Source organism: Salmo trutta, chromosome 6 (genome assembly GCF_901001165.1).
Source record: "Salmo trutta chromosome 6, fSalTru1.1, whole genome shotgun sequence".
NCBI classification, from domain to species: Eukaryota; Metazoa; Chordata; class Actinopteri; order Salmoniformes; family Salmonidae; genus Salmo; species Salmo trutta.
The window spans coordinates 16,570,152-16,593,493 of NC_042962.1; the positions used below are offsets into that span (position 1 = coordinate 16,570,152).

General features: G+C 44.2%; 1 protein-coding gene across 3 annotated transcripts in view; it reads left to right on the forward strand.

Moving 5' to 3' along the window:
- Positions 1–23,342, forward strand: part of LOC115195541 (5'-AMP-activated protein kinase subunit gamma-2) — a 119,906-nt gene that overhangs the window by 87,695 nt on the left and 8,869 nt on the right. For all 3 annotated transcript variants that reach the window (XM_029755489.1, XM_029755490.1, XM_029755491.1), the window contains 10 exons: positions 1,746–1,797; positions 5,164–5,273; positions 10,901–10,982; positions 15,357–15,415; positions 17,073–17,118; positions 17,240–17,294; positions 18,486–18,612; positions 19,995–20,160; positions 21,589–21,626; positions 21,812–21,958. In XM_029755489.1, the coding sequence (XP_029611349.1) occupies positions 1,746–1,797; positions 5,164–5,273; positions 10,901–10,982; positions 15,357–15,415; positions 17,073–17,118; positions 17,240–17,294; positions 18,486–18,612; positions 19,995–20,160; positions 21,589–21,626; positions 21,812–21,958 (882 nt within the window). The remainder of the gene's footprint in view (positions 1–1,745; positions 1,798–5,163; positions 5,274–10,900; positions 10,983–15,356; positions 15,416–17,072; positions 17,119–17,239; positions 17,295–18,485; positions 18,613–19,994; positions 20,161–21,588; positions 21,627–21,811; positions 21,959–23,342) is intronic.

Below are 23,342 nucleotides of genomic sequence, written 5' to 3' on the forward strand. Positions count from 1 at the left end.
TCAGTATTTTTTTATATTGCAACAATAATAACAATATTACACATCAATACAGGGACATTCCTGTGAATACAATGAAAAAAATGAAATTCTCCATATTGACATTGAGATTTTAAGTTTTTACTGACTTTTCTTAGCAGATGTACGATCATCGCGAATTGCATTATGGGGCGTTTCAGGCCCTGAAGTGAACATAATTGTACACTCGCAAACTCGATCAAAAACGAGGGCTGAGGGGCTTACGTTGGCAACTTCCCTTGCTTGGCTGATCATTTGGATCGATGACGAAGATGGTCGCGAGGATTCCCCAAGGGCATAACACGGAACCCAAACCAGCTACGCGCGTGCACCATCGTGCATACATTTATTTTGTCCGCCCACACAAAACGCGATCACGACACACAGGTTAAAATATCAAAACAAACTCTGAACCAATTACATTAATTTTGGGACAGGTTGAAAATCATTAAACATTTATGGAAATTTAGCTAGCTAGCTTGCACTTGCTAGCTAATTTGTCCTATTTAGCTAGCTTGCTGTTGCTAGCTAATTTGTCCTGGGAAATAAACATTGAGTTGTTATTTTACCTGAAATGCACAAGGTCCTCTACTCCGACAATTAATCCACACATAAAACAGTCAACTGAATCGTTTCTAGTCATCTCTCCTCCTTCTAGGCTTTTTCTTCTCTTGACTTTATATTGCGATTGGGAACTTTCATAAATTAGGTGCATTACCGCCACTGACCTCGTTCATCTTTCAGTCACCCACGTGGGTATAACCAATGAGGAGATGGCATGTGGGTACCTGCTTCTATAAACCAATGAGGAGATGGGAGAGGCAGGACTTGCTGCGCGATCTACGTCAGAAATGGAACTGACTTCTATTTTAGCCATTGGTAAAGCAGATGCTTGTTGGCACGCATGAGCAGGGTGGGTGCAATAATTGAATAACAGATTTCTAAATTTATTTTGCAACTCTCACACATGCACACAGCCTGTGAGGCAATGGTAAGTGGAGGAGGGTGTATCTTGAATGAGTTTGAAACGCAGCCAATGCCTTCCTCTGCTTAGACGTTGCTTGCATCAACCAATGGTTGCGCGCCGTGTCATCGACTGACAGATTGCTAAAACATATGATGTGGTTAGCTGATATGTAAAGTACCTATCCAGGCGTTGTAAGATCTGGCAGGCGTCAGCGACGAGAGGAGCGCGCCCATTGTTATCGTTCATTGCGACTGCAGCAAATTGGAATGTTCCACTTTTACTTGAATAGGGGATTGGTAGCGTGCATCCTATTTTACGTCAAGCGTCGGCACGAAATTACGGGATGTAGGCTACCTGACAATGCTCTCTAGTCTACACAAATACGCTTACTATACTCTTTTTACCAACACCGAGCAAGAAAGGAAAGACATGCGTCCATGAAAATCACCGGAGCCTTTTATGCACGAAACGGTTGGACTGTGTTTCTCATGCCGGGCGACTGTCAAATCAGTAGCAGTTCGGAAGGCTAGTTGCAGCTCGGGAAGGCTACATTTTATTAGCGAAGCTTTCTGTTCGCTATATTGTATCCACTATAGTGTGGTTGACAACCGTTACTTTTTCTACGACCTACTAATATTTCATAACCGACTGCGCCCTGGTCTCTGCTGCCTGGCTGCCATCGTTGCCTGTGCAGGGTTGTTGAGTGAAAGAGGAGCGGGAAGAGTCAGTCGGTCAATTGGCTATCTGTACCTCTTATCTACAGGTCCACGGTTTAGCTGAAGGCATGCTGGAGAAACTTGATCTAGAAGATGAAGGTAAGCCTCTTTGCAAACTTTTTGAAAATGTATTTTCAACCAGTAGATCCGCAAACCCATTCATGACCTTTTGTCATGGCAGTTGACAAGGTAATGCGTCAGCTAAATGGATCTGTGAATGATCTATGATTTTTATGTAATTAGCCTAAGAAACAGTTCATGAAGGCCATGTAGCCCGTTGATTATTGGTCAATTGAACGTACATGATACATTCAAGTCATATATCATGCCATCAACGAATTTATTGGTCAATTGATTTTTGCCCGAACAATCCCACCCATCTAATGGATCATATTCCCATGATTCTAGTGGTGTAGTCTAATAATCAAAACATAATGAATAAAAAAACATGTTTTGAACTGCTTTGTGAATATATCAAAGGTGGAACTGAACTATATACCTGCTCTGTAGCCCATCATGTCAATGTATAGAAGCTTTAGTGGATTGCAGGGAACTTCATATTTAGTATGAAGGGGATTCAGCTCATGTTAGGAGGGAACTTGTTTGCTGTTATCCCTGCTAACCTGTTGGCTGCCTCCCTCAGTCCAGCCACAATGTGATGTTGCAACTGTATCAGATACAGTACTGCTGCAGCATAGATAGTGTTACCCCATAGCTTGACAGTGGTATATTAATGAGTTTAGAACGCTGAATCATAGCGTGTCCATTTTATCTAGTGTTTATACCAAATAGCATCTCAGCTTCGCTGTTAATAACTGATATTATCAGAAATACACTACAGAAGAGCTTGAACAAGGAGATATGATGGGGGGGTACTGACAGGCCAGTGCTATTCTGCCTTGATTAAGGGAGCTTAATCTAGATGTTTGTGAATATGACTGACTTCACCAGATGTGTTTACCATCTGATGTTAAAGACCAATTACATGTGAAGTAGAACTAGAAAAAACTGCCACAATCTACCCACCTAGGCAGCTACCCTAAACTTTACATGAAATACAATATGTATGCCACTTATCAGACTCATCCAAAGTGACTTCTAGTACAGTGAGTTCAGGTCACTTGACACATTTTCAAGTGTAATCTCAGTAGCCTATTTGTGAGGGCTCAGAGCTTAGATTAAGTTGCGTAGTGCACAGGATATAATGTCATGCCCGTTCTATACACCACATATCTACAGTGCGTTCAGAAAGTATTAAGACCCCTTCACTTTCTCCACATTTTGTTACGTTACAGCCTTATTCTGTTGTGTGTAGATTGCTAAGGAAGAAAAACAATTTAATCCGTTTTAGAATGAGGCTGTAACGTAACAAAATGTAGAAAAAGTGAAGGGGTCTGAATACTTTCCGAATGCACTGTATCTGCAACATTTCTGAATGCCCTTCCCTACTGAACAAAGCCATGGTTTTGTTCTTCGTTTTCATGACTGGTGGTGGTCTTCATGCCCTGTAGTGTTTAAGGTAACTAGGTACGTCAGCGCTGAGTGTTTCACCAAGGCTCTTCACTGTACCAGCAGCTCTCACTCTGTGTCACGTCGCATCACAGTATGCATGGCACACGCAGCAGTCAGTGAGCATGATGCTGCTTGCTTCACAAAGCTGTGTGGGTGGGTGGGGGGGCTGGCTGGCTGAACACTGTTACTATACCTTTATTACAGAGAAGACGTGTGAAATTATATTCATGGTACCATTGTTACATAACATTCCATTCTGATGGAAATAGCCTACATGTACACTGTAGAGGTTTACATAAAGGGATCAACACCAGACATCTGGGTTTTTACTAAATCCTATTTACATCATTTTTTTCTTTTTACCCCATTTTGTTTTTCAAGTTAAGCCACATATGAGCCAATCATCATTCAGTAGGCTGTGAGATGGAAGGCTACTGCTGCCTTCTTTCAACGTTGGTAAAATGAGAATCATCAAGGTTCTCCAAAACAACAAACAGACCGTTTTACATTAATTCAATTCTCAGAATAGCCAACATGGCTGCTTGCCAGAGTGTCAAGCCTGTGCTCAGAGGTACATCAAAATACTCAGATGGTCAGAGTAGTTTTACTTGGAGATTGGTGAGGGTGTGATCGTGAGGCAATGGCTTTGGGCACCAGCCACAGCCATTGTGTTCAGGGATTTTGGAAGTTGGTATGTGCGTTGTGCACTCTATAAAACCTCTGTTTGATACTCTAACCTATAGTGGTTTAAGTTCCAAGGTTTTCCAGAGAACCAAGACTCTATTTTATTGATAACAGAATACATATAAATGCTCAGTTTTTCCCCCCCCAAGGACATTCCGACTACAGTAGGGTTGTCGTAAACCAGTTTGAACTAGTCTCAATCAAATGCACCTCGTTCCTCTCAGGTTTGTAAGGCTGCTTTCTCCTGCTGCTCTGCATAGCAAAGGAGCAAAGTCTAACGGAGCTATTATGGGATTGTTGGGTGGCGAACATCTAGGACAAAGCAGATGGAAGAGGTTGTTGTTTTTATTATGGCATTAGATTTATTTCAAGTGATACAATGTCCATGGACATACAGTTGATTCACGTCCCTTTTTAGGCATTGACTGTGGTTTAGCAATGCTACATGCGGCATTGGGCTCGGATACCCAGGTTGTGATATGTATGGATCTGGGCTGTGACCATCAGCAGAGGTGTCGACAGAGCCCCCTCACCCGTCATTAGAACTGACAGGGCGAAAGCCATGGGAGTGGAGCTGTCAGTCTTACGCATCAACCTGATACACCGACAGGTGTACAGACGTACAGACGGCACAGCAGTTAGACTGCAGCGTCGGTTCAAATCACGGCCAGAATGTATGGCAACGTCCAGACGAAGTAGGCCAAATCGTCTAGACTCCTTGAGGAGAGATTTTGGGGAGGGTGAGTGGGGAGCGTGGTGGCTCCTTCCAATCATAGAACAAACAACTGCTCTGTTGTCTCAAGAGCTTAACAAAAAAAAGTCTGTTTAGTGTAGCTGAATAGTACAGGGAGAATTACCATGGCAACCGGCCCTGGAGATTGAGTCAGTAGTCAGCAAGTGAGAAACTTCCAGTTTCTTAGTTCATTGAGTATACCCTTTATATTCAGGTCCTTTGAGAAGAAAGGCAATATCAGACACCCAGGATATCTCGCACAACAATGTAGTGGTTTATGAGATCATATTTTGTAGCTATATGAAAATGCCCAGGAAGTCATTTTCTCCATGTACCACGTCTTCTTCAAAGAGAATATGGAAGAGATGTGCATAGAGCAAACCATGAATCAGTGTATCATTTTACCTTCTCATTACTGATCAAAGCACAAGGCATCAGGATTTCCATTGCTGTTCCATTCCTAGTATTTTGTGTATTAATGTTTTCTGGTAAGAACATCAAATTAATGCTTGTGCATATATGTGCTTTACTTTCAGCTTTCGAAGAATCCGAAAGTGATATCTACATGCGCTTTATGAAGTCACACAAGTGCTACGACATTGTTCCTACCAGCTCTAAGCTCGTGGTTTTTGACACTACTCTGCAGGTAAGTGCTCCGTCTATTGAACATCTATCGTACAAAGACGTCTTACACAGTCACAAAATATTGTTCTGTAGTCCTGTCTACTGATAATGTTCCATCTACACAGGTGGTCAATAGGAAACTTTTTTTTGTGTTTTATCGACTAGTAACTTCAAAACGCAGTTGCGTCATGGCTTGACCCATGATACTATGTCTCTGGTTACTAATTGATCTGCTTTGTTAAACATGTAAACTCCGTTATGGTCTTGGTTTGGAAAGTGATACGAATGTCTCTACACAGTATTTAACTGCAGCACAAAAATTAGCTTCTCCTCAGGCCAGAATATACTATTATGATATCCTCTCTATAAAAGTCTTTCAGTTCCTCTCTCTTGAAGCTTCTCACACTTTAAAACCCCTTGCAATCTCTCCCACTGTTTTATCTTCAAAAGCACCAGCTAGAAAAATAGCTTTTGTGTGACCTTGTGACTCGATAGACATCTGCAATTAAAAAGCCCTACATTTTAATCCAGTTAAGGGTTTTCTCTTATCCACCATGTCTCTTGGAGGTCTCATCCATCCATGGTTAGACCACACTACACTTCATTCTACAGAGATGGTGTCAGTCTACAGAGATGATCCCTTGACCAGCACAAAAACATCCTGTGGCGGACTGCACTAGCATCGAATAGTCCCCGTGATATGCAACTGTTCAGGGAAGTCAGGAACCAATACCCGCATTCAGTTAGGAAAGCAAAGGCTAGCTTTTTCAAGCAGAAATTTGCATTCTGTAGCTCTAACTTCAAAAAGTTTTGGGACACTGTAAAGTCCATGGAGAATAAGAGCACCTCCTCCCAGCTGCCCACTGCACTGAGGCTAGGTAACATGGTCACCACCGATAAATCCATGATAATCGAAAATTTCTATAAGCATTTCTCAACGGCTGGCCATGGCTTCCTCCTGGCTACCCCAACCCCGGCCAACAGCTCCACACCCCTCGCAGCTACTTGCCCGAGCCTCCACAGCTTCTCCTTCACCCAAATCCAGATAGCAGATGTTCTGAAAGAGCTGCAAACCTGGACCCGTACAAATCAGCTGGGTTAGACAATCTGGACCCTCTCTTTCTAAAACTATCTGCTGCCATTGTTGCAACCCCTATTACCAGTCTGTTCAACCTCTTTCGTATCGTCCGAGATTCCTAAAGATTGGAAAGCTGCCACGGTCATCCCCCTCTTCAAAGGGGGTGACACCCTAGACCCAAACTGTTACAGACCTATTTCCATCCTGCCCTGCCTATCCAAAGTCTTCGAAAGCCAAGTTAATAAACACATCACTGACCATTTCGAATCCCACCATACCTTCTCCGCTGTGCAATCCGGTTTCCGAGCCGGTCACGGGTGCACTTCAGCCACGCTCAAGGTACTAAATTATATCATAACTGCCATCGATAAAAGACAGTACTGTGCAGCCATCTTCATCGACCTGGCCAAGGCTTTCGACTCTGTCAATCACCGTATTCTTATCGGCAGACTCAATAGCCTCGCCTGGTTCACCAACTACTTTGCAGACAGAGTTCAGTGTGTCAAATCGGAGGGCATGTTGTCCGGACCTCTGGCAGTCTCTATGGGGGTACCACAGGGTTCAATTCTCAACCCGACTCTTTTCTCTGTATATATCAATGATGTCGCTCTTGCTGCGGGCGATTCCCTGATCCACCTCTACGCAGACGACACCATTCTGTATACTTCTGGCCCTTCCTTGGACACTGTGCTAGCTTCAATGCCATACAACACTCCTTCTGTGGCCTCCAACTGCTCTTAAACAATAGTAAAATCAAATGCATGCTTTTCGCTGCCCGCACCCGCCCGCCCGACTAGCATCACCACCCTGGACGGTTCCGACCTAGAATATGTGGACCACTACAAATACCTAGGTGTATGGCTAGACTGTAAACTCTCCTTCCAGACTCATATTAAACATCTCCAATCCAAAATCAAATCTAGAATCGGCTTTCTATTTCGCAACAAAGCCTCCTTCACTCACGCCGCCAAACTTACCCTAGTAAAACTGACTATCCTACCGATCCTCGACTTCGGCGATGTCATCTACAAAATAACTTCCAATACTCTACTCAGCAAACTGGATGCAGTCTATCACAGTGCCATCCGTTTTGTTACCAAATCACCTTATACCACCCACCATTGCGACCTGTATGCTCTAGTCGGCTGGCCCTCGCTACATATTCGTCGCCAGATCCACTGGCTCCAGGTCAACTATAAGTCTATGCTCGGTAAAGCTCCACCTTATTTCAGTTCACTGGTCACGATAACAACACTCGCCCGTAGCACACGTTCCAGCAGGTATATCTCACTGATCACCCCCAAAGCCAACACCTCGTTTGGCCGCCTTTCATTCCAGTTCTCTGCTGCCAGTGACTGGAACGAATTGCAAAAATCGCTGAAGTTGGAGACTTTTATTTCCCTCTCCAACTTTAAACATCAGCTAACCGATCGCTGCAGCTGTACATAGCCCATCTGTACATTGCCCACCCAATCAACCTACCTCATCCCCTTTCTGTTTTTAATTTATTTACTTTTCTGCTCTTTTTGCACACCAGTATTTCTACTTGCACATCATCATATGCTCATTTATCACTCCAGTGTTAATCTGTTAAATTGTAATTATTTGCTCCTATGGCCTATTTATTGCCTACCAACTCATGCCTTTTGCACACACTGTATATAGACTTTCTTTTTTCTACTGTATCATTGACTTGTTTGTGTTATTGGCTTGTTTGTTTACTCCATGTGTAACTCTGTGGTGTTGTCTGTGTCACACTGCTTTGCTTTATCTTGGCCAGGTCACAGTTGTAAATGAGAACTTGTTCTCAACTGGCCTACCTGGTGAAATAAATAAAAATAAAAAATGATGTCAGTGAAAACAAGGAAGCAGTGAGAAGGCTTTAATGAAACGGCTGCAGTCCAGCAGTCACAACAATGGAGAAGAACAACAAACACAACCACTACCAACACCTCAGTCAAACAGCTTGAACCTGTTCTTCATTAAACATCAAACCACAACTATTACAGCAGACAGTGACCTTTGACCAGTGCGCAGGTCACAATAATGCAAGAAATATATTTGTCTAGTAGACCTGGTCCTCTCTCAACATCATCACAGTTTAATCAGTGCGCTACTTTTTATTTTTGTAAATGTTTTATTTTGTTTTACTTTCATACTGTTGTGATGTATTTTCCCCAAATCTCTTCTGTTATGTACAGCCAAATGAACTGTGAACGTGTTACTGATATTACATGGGAAAGAGTAAAACCCCACTGGAGGTGTTGTTGTTTCCGCCGTCATCGAAGACTTCCCTGTTAGCACTGAGCTGTGCGTAGACACTGTCTCCCACCTCCAGCTCCACTACGGCTGCGTTGCTGGCAAAGTCTTGTGCCGGGCCAGACCCAACGTCCCGTGAGGACACCAGCAGCTGTCCGTTCTTCCGCAAAGACACGTTGGCGTTTCCGTTGTAGAACATGGTATAGCAGAAGTAATACACTCCTTTGACCATGCCTGTGAAGACAACTGTAGCAGGGTTGTTTCCACTGCCGACGTTGGGGAAGACTCTTTTGTACTGTAAGGGTATGTCAGTGGTGAAGGGTCCGACGTTCCCAGAACCATACGTTCTTAGAGCTGCAGAGAAGGCCACCTTTGGCTGACCAGCTGATAAGTCCTTCTTTAATGTCTTCAGTTCTTCTTCCTGAGCTTTGTTCATACTTTTCACTTCCTCCACCTGGCTCACGCTGGCTTGTAGCCTGGTCTCCACAGCTCCTAGTCTGGACCATGTTTCCCAGTTCCTCCTTCAGGACAGCCAGCTCTCTGATCAAGGAGCAGGTGGTATCAGGCACACAGTAAGACAAACTGGTCCCCCGCCTGGTCCCCCCACTACCTTGTGCCCCAGACAGTGTGAGGCACAGACAGCATTAGTAGAACGACTTCCCTCCCTTCATTCTTAAAACCTTTTCTTGTCAAGACAGGTCAGTTCTGTGTAGTCTTTTCGCTTGTGTAGTTCTCTTTTATATATGCCAAGCTTTACAGAGGGTTTAGCAGGGAAAGTTGCAATATTCAGGAACTCTCTGCAGTCAATGAGGGGGTTCTTTCTCTTTATAGGGAATGTATTTGGCACGTGGATGTGGAAACGAAGATAGGAAAATGGGTCGTCCCTCCCGCTTACTGGAATATCCTTGTATTAATGATTGGAAAATAGGTCAGCCCTATAGCTCTGATCACATCCACGTTTTGACTGGTAGTAGTTGCTTAGCCGATTCCCAATCTTTCATTGAGTGCTTGTCCAGACCAGCAGCCCAGAACAGAAAACGGACTGAGGCTGACCCCAATGGAAGATTAAAGTTTCCATGTGAAGGCAAAAGAAACCTTCTCATTATGGCTAAACGGCCTCATTAAACTTTAACCTTCTTAAGATTACTCTTTCACAAATGCCAAAAGAAAAATAGATGCTCTCATTAATGTTTTACAGTGCCTGGAGACAATGGAGTTTAATAGCATGCTTGTGTGTTCATTCCCAGACCTTTAGCATTGGAGAAGAATTTAAAAAAGGCTGTGAGGCATTCAATTTGAGAGATGACCATGCATTTGTCTTTGTGGGGGGATATCATCTGTGGTTTCCCTCTGCGGTGTCATGGTTTTAAGTCATTCACTATCTTGGGAGGTGCAGTACAATGATATATCAGTAGGATTACGATATTACCAGATACCTGCTTCTCAGGGAGAGACGTTCACAATGAATGCTAATGGGAATGAATTCTAATGAGGAAATGGTATCTGTTCAGCATGTCTACACAGGCCCCTTACGGATTTACGTAGTTATTTTACCCCCAGCTGAGGTGAATGGGGTCATGGTACACTATGTATCCAGTCAGTCAGGTAGATGTGACTCTGGCTAGAGTCTTTGATTTTATACCATCTTATCATCCCACCAAACTGAAATGTCCAGGACCCAGTTTTTCAAAAGTTATCTGTCTGGATTTCGCCTATCGGATTGGATTAATGCAAAGGAATAAAATGGGAGTCCCCCATTCAAGTCTGTTCTATTCATTCTATTTCTATGCATTTAATCCAAGCCGATAGGCGAAATCTGGATAGATAACTTTTGAAAAACTGGGCCCACGGGGCATTATCATAATGAAAGTAGATGGAAAGATGGATACTTATTTGTCCTGCGTGTGGAGAATTGTTTCCACTGCCTGTTGTTTACAGGGAACAAAGGTCAAACCACCAGAACCACACACAGCAGCATTCTTTTTGTGTGATGAAAGACCACAATACTGTATACCTGCCCCCAGTTAACAGGTCCTTGGTTGCCTACATCTAACCACACAGTGGCTGGTGGGAATGGGGAGGAAGCAGCGGGTGCTAACTGACACAGCAAGGGAGGTGTGGTGAAACTCTACCCTGCCCAGAAACACACTCTTTAGGGGGGAGATGCTGTGTCGTCTGACCCCTCTACTGGGAGCTTGGGAGGCAGAGGGGGCTGGGAAGTGGTGGAAAATGCTGCTCTATTCCACCTACATTTAGAAAATACATGTTTATAAAGTCTTGTAAAAACATTGTTGTGTTCTTCTTGCCTGTAGGTAAAAAAGGCCTTCTTCGCCTTGGTTGCCAACGGGGTGCGGGCAGCCCCACTATGGGAGACGAAGAAGCAGAGCTTTGTCGGTAAGTGGAAAAATATATTTTTCTTTGCAGTCGAATGTTACTGTATTATTTTCCATACATAGTGAACAGAATGGAACCAAATCAAGTTCTTAGGAAGAAATGGTCAGACTGGGATAAAGAAGAGGGGAAGAAATGGTCAGACTGGGATAAAGAAGAGGGGAAGAAATGGTCAGACTGGGATAAAGAAGAGGGGAAGAAATGGTCAGACTGGGATAAAGAAGAGGGGAAGAAATGGTCAGACTGGGATAAAGAAGAGGGGAAGAAATGGTCAGACTGGGATAAAGAAGAGGGGAAGAAATGGTCAGACTGGGATAAAGAAGAGGGGAAGAAATGGTCAGACTGGGATAAAGAAGAGGGGAAGAAATGGTCAGACTGGGATAAAGAAGAGGGGAAGAAATGGTCAGACTGGGATAAAGAAGAGGGGAAGAAATGGTCAGACTGGGATAAAGAAGAGGGGAAGAAATGGTCAGACTGGGATAAAGAAGAGGGATAGAAATGGTCAGACTGGGATAAAGAAGAGGGAAAGAAATGGTCAGACTGGGATAAAGAAGAGGGGAAGAAATGGTCAGACTGGGATAAAGAAGAGGGGAAGAAATGGTCAGACTGGGATAAAGAAGAGGGGAAGAAATGGTCAGACTGGGATAAAGAAGAGGGGAAGAAATGGTCAGACTGGGATAAAGAAGAGGGGAAGAAATGGTCAGACTGGGATAAAGAAGAGGGGAAGAAATGGTCAGACTGGGATAAAGAAGAGGGGAAGAAATGGTCAGACTGGGATAAAGAAGAGGGGAAGAAATGGTCAGACTGGGATAAAGAAGAGGGGAAGAAATGGTCAGACTGGGATAAAGAAGAGGGAAGAAATGGTCAGACTGGGATAAAGAAGAGGGGAAGAAATGGTCAGACTGGGATAAAGAAGAGGGGAAGAAATGGTCAGACTGGGATAAAGAAGAGGGGAAGAAATGGTCAGACTGGGATAAAGAAGAGGGGAAGAAATGGTCAGACTGGGATAAAGAAGAGGGGAACAAATGGTCAGACTGGGATAAAGAAGAGGGAAGAAATGGTCAGACTGGGATAAAGAAGAGGGGAAGAAATGGTCAGACTGGGATAAAGAAGAGGGGAAGAAATGGTCAGACTGGGATAAAGAAGAGGGGAAGAAATGGTCAGACTGGGATAAAGAAGAGGGGAACAAATGGTCAGACTGGGATAAAGAAGAGGGAAGAAATGGTCAGACTGGGATAAAGAAGAGGGGAAGAAATGGTCAGACTGGGATAAAGATGAGGGTATCACAACTATAAAGGAGGGAGGTATAGAAACAGAGGTGATGAGGAAAGTAGATCAAATGAAATAGTCCGCACAAATGATAAAATGTGGGTGTCCCTGCCATAGTCGTCCCCTCTGCAACAGTGCCCTGCCTCCTTGGCTTTTTTAAAACCTGTTATGCCAGTCGTGTTCCTTCACAAAGAGGTCCTGTTCCCTCCCACAGCAGCACTGGGTTCCTGTGACTTACCAGTCTGTTTCAGGAGCGCTGACGGGAACTCAGTCAGGCTTTTTTAAGGAACACGGACAGTACAGTTGAAGACTTGTGCAGAAGGGCACAGCACAGGGAACACTGTCCAACGATTTTACTTTCCACTGGGGGAGGGCACTGGTGGCCTGTGTTCACACACTTAGTGTACATCCAGGAGATGCACTGAATATTATGTAACACAGGAAGCTCTCTCTAGCCTAAATCTGTTGGATCACTTACATCATGGCTAGCCACATCCATAATACCCTCCCCCCTAATATCATCATTGCCTCGTCTTTTCCCCCCCCATTCCCCTCGTCCTTAGAAACCCCGTCTCCTTTGTGTGCTCTCCCTCACTTCTACCCATCCTTTTACTAATTCTTCCGTCTTTACACTGTACCTCCCTCTCCTCAACCCCCCCCTTTCTGTCCATCCTCTCTCTCTCCATCCTTTCCAACGCCTTTCTCTGCCCTCCATTTTGACGACTCCATCCTCTCTCTTTCCCTTTCTTCCCCTCAAGAGGCGGCCTCCTCTCGTCTCCTCTCCTTGTATCTGGGCCAGCGTCATGGAGACGGATATAAATACTTTTCTCTCCTCTCTAGCCGGCTCTGAGAACAGACAGGCAGACGATTTATAATGAGCCGTGGTCATGGGCTACCATTCACTAGTGCTAATTTGAGATGGCAGAAATTGACTCAATAGTATATTCTTACTGTATTGGTCTATATGTTTTTCAACAATTGAATCAAGGATTCATCGAACAATATCGCTATGTGCCCACCTATGGTAGGGGACATCCATATTGTGCAGCTGTCCTGGCTGCATCACTAGGATGTGAGTGTAGAGCCTGATGTCTCCCTGCAGCCTCGCATACATAAATCAAGTCCACTCAACTGAGAGAGAGAGAGAGGAAACGTGTGTGTGTGTATGACATGCACAGATGGGCTTTACTAAGAATCTATCCCTCTGTTCCACTCCACTGTTCTCTCACCCCTAGGCTGTACTGACCTCAATGAGGTGTGTGTGTATGTGGAGAGGATGTCCCAGAAATAGGCCCATCTATTTCACTCTCCCTCTCCTCTCACTATCCCCTCCCCATCCTCTCCACCCTCTATCCTCTTTCTCACTATCCCCTCCCCATCCTCTCCACCCTCTATCCTCTCCTCTCACTATCCCCTCCCCATCCTCTCCACCCTCTATCCTCTTTCTCACTATCCCCTCCCCATCCTCTCCACCCCTATCCTCTTTCTCACTATCCCCTCCCCATCCTCTCCACCCTCTATCCTCTCCTCTCACTATCCCCTCCCCATCCTCTCCACCCTCTATCCTCTTTCTCACTATCCCCTCCCCATCCTCTCCACCCTCTATCCTCTTCTCTCACTATCCCCTCCCCATCCTCTCCACCCTCTATCCTCTTTCTCACTATCCCCTCCCCATCCTCTCCACCCTCTATCCTGTTTCTCACTATCCCCTCCCCATCCTCTCCACCCTCTATCCTCTCCTCTCACTATCCCCTCCCCATCCTCTCCACCCTCTATCCTCTTTCTCACTATCCCCTCCCCATCCTCTCCACCCTCTATCCTCTTTCTCACTATCCCCTCCCCATCCTCTCCACCCCTATCCTCTTTCTCACTATCCCCTCCCCATCCTCTCCACCCTCTATCCTCTCCTCTCACTATCCCCTCCCCATCCTCTCCACCCTCTATCCTCTTTCTCACTATCCCCTCCCCATCCTCTCTATCCTCTTTCTCACTATCCCCTCCCCATCCTCTCCACCCTCTATCCTCTTTCTCACTATCCCCTCCCCATCCTCTCCACCCTCTATCCTCTTCTCTCACTATCCCCTCCCCATCCTCTCCACCCTCTATCCTCAATCTCACTAACCCCTCCCCATCCTCTCCACCCTCTATCCTCTCCTCTCACTATCCCCTCCCCATCCTCTCCACCCTCTATCCTCTTTCTCACTATCCCCTCCCCATCCTCTCCACCCCTATCCTCTTTCTCACTATCCCCTCCCCATCCTCTCCACCCTCTATCCTCTTCTCTCACTATCCCCTCCCCATCCTCTCCACCCTCTATCCTCTTTCTCACTATCCCCTCCCCATCCTCTCCACCCTCTATCCTCTTTCTCACTATCCCCTCCCCATCCTCTCCACCCTCTATCCTCTTTCTCACTATCCCCTCCCCATCCTCTCCACCCTCTATCCTCTTTCTCACTATCCCCTCCCCATCCTCTCCACCCTCTATCCTCTTTCTCACTATCCCCTCCATCTTCTCCCCTCCCAATCCTCTCCACCCCCTAATTTTCTCCACCCTCTCCACCCTCTATCCTCTTTCTCACTATCCCCTCCCCATCCTCTCCACCCTCTATTCTCTTTCTCACTATCCCCTCCCCATCCTCTCCACCCTCTATCCTCTCCTCTCACTATCCCCTCCCCATCCTCTCCACCCTCTATCCTCTTTCTCACTATCCCCTCCCCATCCTCTCCACCCTCTATCCTCTCCTCTCACTATCCCCTCCCCATCCTCTCCACCCTCTATCCTCTTTCTCACTATCCCCTCCCCATCCTCTCCACCCTCTATCCTCTTTCTCACTATCCCCTCCCCATCCTCTCCACCCTCTATCCTCTTTCTCACTAACCCCTCCCTATCTTCTCCCCTCTCTTTTTCCTTATCCTCTCCCTATCTCACACATTGCCCATCTGTTCCACCTGTACCTCCCTCTGCTGCTCCTCTCATCTTCTCTCCCCTGTCTCCCTCTGTCAGTACCAGTGAGAGTATGTGCTTGGACAAATCCAACACCTGTGCAATGTGAATAATCACTGCAATAACAAGACCACTCCTTTTTCTCCCACTCGCTCTCTCTTCAGGAATGTTAACCATCACAGACTTCATCAACATCCTCCACAGATACTACAAGTCTCCCATGGTACGTGACCCCTCATCAGACAGATCCCAAGGACTTCTGGGTCATGTTCATTAGGGCAATGGAACTAATGTAGAAATATTTTTCAACAGAAAACCAAAATGAGTGTTTTCTCATTGAGCATGTCCAGGTAGTTCCTCCCTGTTTCAGTCCATACTACTGAACACGACTGTGGTTTGAAATGGTTTGACTGTACGGCTTCGGCTTCCTATTGTCACCACAGCCAGCGACATTAACTGACTGGACAGCAGTGCTGTGTTGGGAGGCTGGGAGCTTTAACAACACCTCCATCTCAGGCACTGTGTCATGGAGCTTTACAGGCAGAGTGGAGAGAGACATCATCAGGTCATGAGAAGATGGTGATTCTGCAGTACGGTCTCTCTGTTCTGACCCAGGGCTTACACACACGTTTTAACCTGTGTGTCTACACACACTCTCACTCGCTCTTTACTGTCTCTCACACCAGCTCACCCACACTGATTATAGTCAAGTATAACACACACACACACACACACACACACACACACACACCCACTGAACTCCCTCACACTCACCACAGCAGATGTGCCAGCCAGCTGACTACAGTAGGCTGTAGTGTAAATAACCTGCATTGCTCAGTTCAGCTGTGTTGTGTAATGAGAACCACTTTTATGTAGATGTTTTCCAGGAGTCCTCCCTAGTACAGCTAAAGCTTAATAACGGCAGAGTGCAGTATTATCAGATTTATTTTCGAGAAAGCCCTGGTCAAAATAGCAGCAAAACCTTTATGAACAATGACCAATGATTTTTCAGCTGGAAAATACATTTGACATGGTAAGTAAAAAAATAATAAAATACAATGTGTCATTCATAATGTAATTTGACTCAATGGAAGTGTTGTCAGTGGTGAGAGTAGGGAGTTTCTGTGTTCGTGTTACCTGAGTGGTCACTCCTGCATATGACACACATTATAGAAAGCCCAGCTAGTGAGGCTAGGCCCTCTTGGGATTTTCCCCGTCCCAATACTCATTGGTATTTGTTAGGCCAGGTGACTGCGACAGTGTGTGGTCATCCTAATGGCTATCGTAAGTTAATCCATAGTCAAGAAAACAACCATTCTAAAGAAAAATCGACACGCATTACCGAGCAAATCCCCCGCTGTTCATATTCGCCTAATGTGCTCAATGTAGCTGTGGGTACCATAGAAATGGCCTTTGTTTTTGTAATGAAGTCATTGAGGACCTACTGCTCCCTCATCTCTCCCTCCACCTTCCTTTCTTTGCTGTTGTTATTCATTAGCAGCGGTTCTCATAACTGTCTTGTTTTACGTCAGAGAGGGTTGAGGTGGACCTGATTGAGACCCTCTAGGGAACCTTCCATATCAGCCTTATGCATATTCATGAGGAAATGGTTAGTGCCCCTGTCATTAGCTGAGACTGGGAGATAACTTGGAGATAGCGGTGCCAAATTCTGGTACTTTCCCACCCGTTTGATTTTTCATGATGCCAGCACTTACATGTTCTCCTTCTGAGAATTGCTGTGATATATAAATGTATTAAGTTTCTAATTCTAACAAACGCTTGTAAAAAAAACAACAAAAAAAACATGTACTGCTGTGTGCTATGTTCGAATCATGGAAAGCATGTTAAATATCACTAATTGTTGAACGTTCTGTCTATAGGTACAAATCTACGAGCTGGAGGAACATCAGATTGAAACATGGAGAGGTATGGGAACTTTCCAGCAGATCCACTTTCAAAACAACCCTTTTGATCAGTTGTTCAACGGATTAGAAAGAAATTGATTTGATAGTTTGTTGGTGCTTTTTGTTATTTTTCTGTCCTGTAGAGCTCTACCTACAAGAAACCTTTAAGCCATTGGTGAACATATCACCTGACGCAAGGTGAGCCTGTTCCACATTTCTTATACATGTATATTTGTCTTATATATGAAGTTCAAATAAAACACAACATTTATGATGGGGAAATTAACCTGCAGATAGTAATGATCCGTTCATGATCAACTTTGCTTGGCTCATCATTACACTGAGAGACTTGCGTTGGATTTAATCAGTCCATTATACTAACGGTCCACATTCAGCTCATAGTTGATTGAGAAATCTAATTTGTCTACTCGTGTTTTCTACATCATAGTCATAAACATAATTTGAAGTGCATTTCTATGGTCATAAACACTGCTAATTAGCCAGGCTTCCTCACACAGTTAGAATTAATAGGTAGATTATAATTTATTGGCAATACGCTCTCCCAGGTGGAGTTTCATGTATGCTGTACGTTCCCTAGATTTCTGGGGAAAGGTCTGGTACTTTCCCCTCGTATTTTTGTCCTTTTTTCCCCTGCTCTGCGACAGCCTTTCCCATTGTTTATTTTCATCACACTGAATAATTCAAGGTCCATCCTGTGAAAAGCCGTACGGGCCAGTCTCTAAAATAAGAACCTCTGCTTGAAATACCACCTAGGGCTCTCGACTAGGGCATCATCCCAGGTTAACATGCCTCCTGGTTTGGTTTCTGCCTCCTTTTGGGAGAACACCAGTATCATTGAATTGCTTAATGGCTGATTCAGCTGTCTTCATGGTTTCACTTTCTGATAGAGTATTTGGTTTGAGTCTGTGAAGGAGAGAGACTGGGATAGAGGGCAGATCTGTTTACCTTCCTAGTTAGCCCCTTGTTTCAGATGACTTCCTGTGTGGTTCCTGGTTTAACATGCATGGATACTTTGTGTTTGCACATCATCTGGTCAATTTGCTTGAGCCTTTCGCTGAATAAGGTCCACCTAGTGTTTTATGGCGTCTCCGTTAGGTACTGCAGCATTTCTCTCCAAGCAGAAGCAAATATTCTGAAACAGGTTTTACGAAAGCCTCCTAGCCAATGCAGTACTTAAAAAGGTAGCCTGGACTATGATCCTGTTTTTCTGGAGACTCGACCACGACGTGCTGTTTTAAAGATGGAGACGATTGATGGAGAGAGAGAGAGAGTCAATGTATCAACACCCTCGGTCTCGAGTGCTTTATTGGCAAAGACAGGTTGTCTGTGTTATTTTAACCCAATCTTCTATTGATCCCCCTCTCCCAGCATATTCGACGCGGTGTACTCGCTCATCAAGAACAAGATCCACCGGCTGCCCGTCATCGACCCAGTCAGCGGCAACGCGCTTTATATCCTCACGCACAAGAGGATCCTCAAGTTCCTCCAGCTCTTCGTAAGTCAAACTGGATGTGTGAAGCATGGGCTCTTATAGGAATAACACAGTAGGTGGGAATTTAAGAGTATGCTGCCCCCTGTTGAATCTCTGCACAATTGAAGGTAACATACACTCTGGAAGAGGGAAAACAGAGGGGAAAGATGGGATGAGAGAAGGAAATTAAGGATGATGAAAGGATGGCACTTAGAGAGGCTGGCCTTATCTGATTCAGTAGAGGATTAGTTTAATCTAGGGGTGTCTAACTCATTCCGTGGAGGGCCTTAGTGGCTGCTGGTTTTTCCTTTCAATTAAGACCTAGACGACCAGGTGAGGGGAGTTCCTTAATTATTACTGACCTTAATTCATCAGTCAGGTTCAAGAGAGGAAGGAAAACTCGCAGACACTCGGCCCTCCGTGGAATGAGTTTGACACGTGGTTTATTAAGACTGACTTGCCTATTAAAATAAAGGTTCAATAAAAATAAAACATCTGATTTTGCCTGGATGACCTCAAGCCTAGTGATGAGATGGTGTGACTATATAACGCAGTTACCAGTTTCAAATCCACTAATTCAGGAAATTATTTTATATTCATTCAATCGGTTCGAGAGTTAATTCATTCAATGAAATGTTATTTAAATGAATTAATTGGTTGTGTTAAGGTAGTACTGTAGCAGGCTGCTGGCTAGGTAAGCAGTCTTGTCTAGGTGAAGGTGTCTGACCTGTAGAAGGGAGTGTGAAATGTATCTCTGCATAATAAAGTAGACCACAGGAAAGATGTTAGGAAATATGAACCTACTTGACAGAAGGACATCCGTCTGTCGCGGGCTAGGAGAAAGGGGATACCTAGTCAGTTGCACAACTGAATGCCTTCGTCTGAAATGTTTGGGGGTTAATTGCCTTGCTCAAGGGCAGAATGGCAGATTTTTTTTCCCACCTTGCCGGCTCGGGGATTCGAACCAGTGATCTTTTGGTTACTGACCTAACGCTCTTAATTGCTAGGCTACCTGCCGCACTAAGGAAGTGATAGACCAGGTGATTGCACACACACAGGTATAGACAGACAGAATACAAGACCGACAGACAGACATAGAGAATATGAGACAGACAGACATTCATGGTAATATGAGCAGGGCATGCAAGAAGGTCAGACAGACATGGACAATATCAGAAATGGGACGACTGCTGACACTACATTAGACAGTCAAATGGAGGTGAAACCAGTTTAGTCCTGAAGTGCTTTGTCCCGTTTCTCCTATCTCAAGTTCATGTTCATTAGGTCACGCAACAAAAAACCTTTTACAACATTTCAAAAAGGGTTTCTAATTGGTAGTTCTGCCTGTTTTCAGTCAATGTTTTTAAGAATTTCCAAAAGTTTTCTCCCTTATGAACATGTGGCAGGTGTGCGAGATGCCCAAGCCTGCCTTTATGAAGCAGACTTTGGAGGAACTAACCATCGGGACCTACCACAACATCGCCTTCATCCACCCCAACACACCCATCATCAAGGCCCTCAACATCTTTGTGGACCGGAGGGTGTCTGCACTGCCAGTGGTGGACGAGTCAGGTGTGTGTGTGTGTGTGTGTGTGTGTGTGTGTGTGTGTGTGTGTGCGCGCGCTTCAGGCTGAGGAGACGTGTGGTGGTGTATTTATTAGAGATCCCCTGCCAAGACGGCAGCTACTCTTCCTGGGGTCCAAACACTAAGGCACTTACATATAAAACAGTACATCATATAACATTATTACACCACTACATATCAACAATACAACATTTATAATACCACCATACAACAATATTACAATGTGCGTTTGTGTGGTGTGTGTGTCTCTTCACAGTCCGCGTTGTTCCATAAGGTTTAGTTTTTTTCAGATTTTAGTGCTTGCATGAGTTACTTGATGTGGAATAGAGTTCCATGTAGTCATGGCTCTATGAAGTACTCTGTGTGTTTTCTGGAGTGTGTTCTGGACTTGGACTGAAGAGACCCCTGGTGGCATGTCTTGTGGGGTAGGCATGGGTCTCTAAGCTGTGTGCTAGTCGTTTGAACAGACTGCTCGGTGCTTTCAACATGTCAATACCTATCTCAAAGACATGTAGTGATGCATTCTATCTCTCCTCTACTTTTAACCAGGAGAGATTGACATGCATGCCACTGATGTTAGCTCTCCATGTACATTTAAGGGCCAGCCGTGCTGCTCTGTTCAGGGTAAACTGTAATTTGCTTATGTCCCTCTTTGTGGCACTTGACCACATGACTGGGCAGTAGTCCAGGTGCGACAAAACCAGGGCCTGTAGGACTTGTTTTGTTGATGGCTATGTCAAGAAAGCAGAGTAGTGCTTTATTATGGACAGACTTCTCCCCATCTTAGCTACCGTTGCATCAATATGTTTTGACCATTACAGTTTACATCCAGGGTTACTCCAAGCAGGTTAGTCTCTTCCACTTGCTCAATTTCCACATTATTCATTACAACATTTTGTTGAGGTTTAGGGAATGGTTTGTCCCAAATACAGTGCTTTTAGTTTTTGAAATATTTAGTACTAGTTAATTACTTGCCACCCATTCTGAAACGGACTGCAGCTCTAAGTGTTACGGGGATTTCACTTGCTGGGGTAGCTAATTTTGAGTCATCAGCATACATAGACACACAGGCTTTACTCAGTGCCAGGTCATTAGTAAAGATTGAAAAAAGGGGCCTAGACAACTGCCATCGGGAATGCCAGACTCTACCTGGATTATGTTGGAGAGGCTTCCATTAAAGAACACCCTCTGTGTTCTGTTAGACAGGTAACTCTCCATCCACGATGTAGCAGGGGATATAAAGCCATAATACAGGTTTTTCGATAATGTCAAAAGCTGCATTGAAGTCTAACATAAGTTTCCACAAGCTGACTGTTGACTATAATCAATTTCTTTGTCATTTGTGTAAGTGCTGTACATGTCGATTTGTATGGTTTTAGTCGGATTGTGAATCTCTCTGGTTTTGTACTTTTCAGGAAAAGTAGTGGATATCTATTCCAAGTTTGATGTCATTGTAAGTAACCATTTTCTTTATTTGTTTGTAAAACATTTTTTTTTATTCCTTTCCTAAACATTTCATCAAACACTTCATCAAACACCTGTTTAAAAAGTTGACTAATTCAATGTTGATGAATATTTCTTATCATAAGTGAACGTTCAGAGATGGACCGAGTAGTTGTTTGTCTTTACTGTGTGTAGAACCTTGCTGCTGAGAAGACCTACAACAACCTGGACATCACGGTGACCCAGGCTCTGAGGCATCGCTCACAGTACTTTGAGGGCGTCATGAAGTGCAACCGGCTCGAGACACTGGAGACCATCGTGGACAGGATAGTCAAAGCAGAGGTCACTGACACACACACACACACACACACCAGACCTTCAAAACCCTCTCCTGTCACTGTCTCAGATATAATATAGCACCCTCTCCTGTCACTGTCTCAGATATAATATAATATAGCACCCTCTCCTGTCACTGTCTCAGATATAATATAGCACCCTCTCCTGTCACTGTCTCAGATATAATATAATATAGCACCCTCTCCTGTCACTGTCTCAGATATAATATAATATAGCACCCTCTCTTGTCACTGTCTCAGATATAATATAATATAGCACCCTCTCCTGTCACTGTCTCAGATATAATATAGCACCCTCTCCTGTCACTGTCTCAGATATAATATAATATAGCACCCTCTCCTGTCACTGTCTCAGATATAATATAATATAGCACCCTCTCCTGTCACTGTCTCAGATATAATATAGCACCCTCTCCTGTCACTGTCTCAGATATAATATAATATAGCACCCTCTCCTGTCACTGTCTCAGATATAATATAATATAGCACCCTCTCCTGTCACTGTCTCAGATATAATATAATATAGCACCCTCTCCTGTCACTGTCTCAGATATAATGTAATATAGCACCCTCTCCTGTCACTGTCTCAGATATAATATAATATAGCACCCTCTCCTGTCAATGTCTCAGATATAATATAATATAGCACCCTCTCCTGTCACTGTCTCAGATATAATATAATATAGCACCCTCTCCTGTCACTGTCTCAGATATAATATAATATAGCACCCTCTCCTGTCACTGTCTCAGATATAATATAATATAGCACCCTCTCCTGTCACTGTCTCAGATATAATATAATATAGCACCCTCTCCTGTCACTGTCTCATATATAATATAATATAGCACCCTCTCCTGTCAATGTCTCAGATATAATATAATATAGCACCCTCTCCTGTCACTGTCTCAGATATAATATAATATAGCACCCTCTCCTGTCACTGTCTCAGATATAATATAATATAGCACCCTCTCCTGTCACTGTCTCAGATATAATATAATATAGCACCCTCTCCTGTCACTGTCTCAGATATAATATAATATAGCACCCTCTCCTGTCACTGTCTCAGATATAATATAGCACCCTCTCCTGTCACTGTCTCAGATATAATATAATATAGCACCCTCTCCTGTCACTGTCTCAGATATAATATAATATAGCACCCTCTCCTGTCACTGTCTCAGATATAATATAATATAGCACCCTCTCCTGTCACTGTCTCAGATATAATATAATATAGCACCCTCTCCTGTCACTGTCTCAGATATAATATAATATAGCACCCTCTCCTGTCACTGTCTCAGATATAATATAATATAGCACCCTCTCCTGTCACTGTCTCAGATATAATATAATATAGCACCCTCTC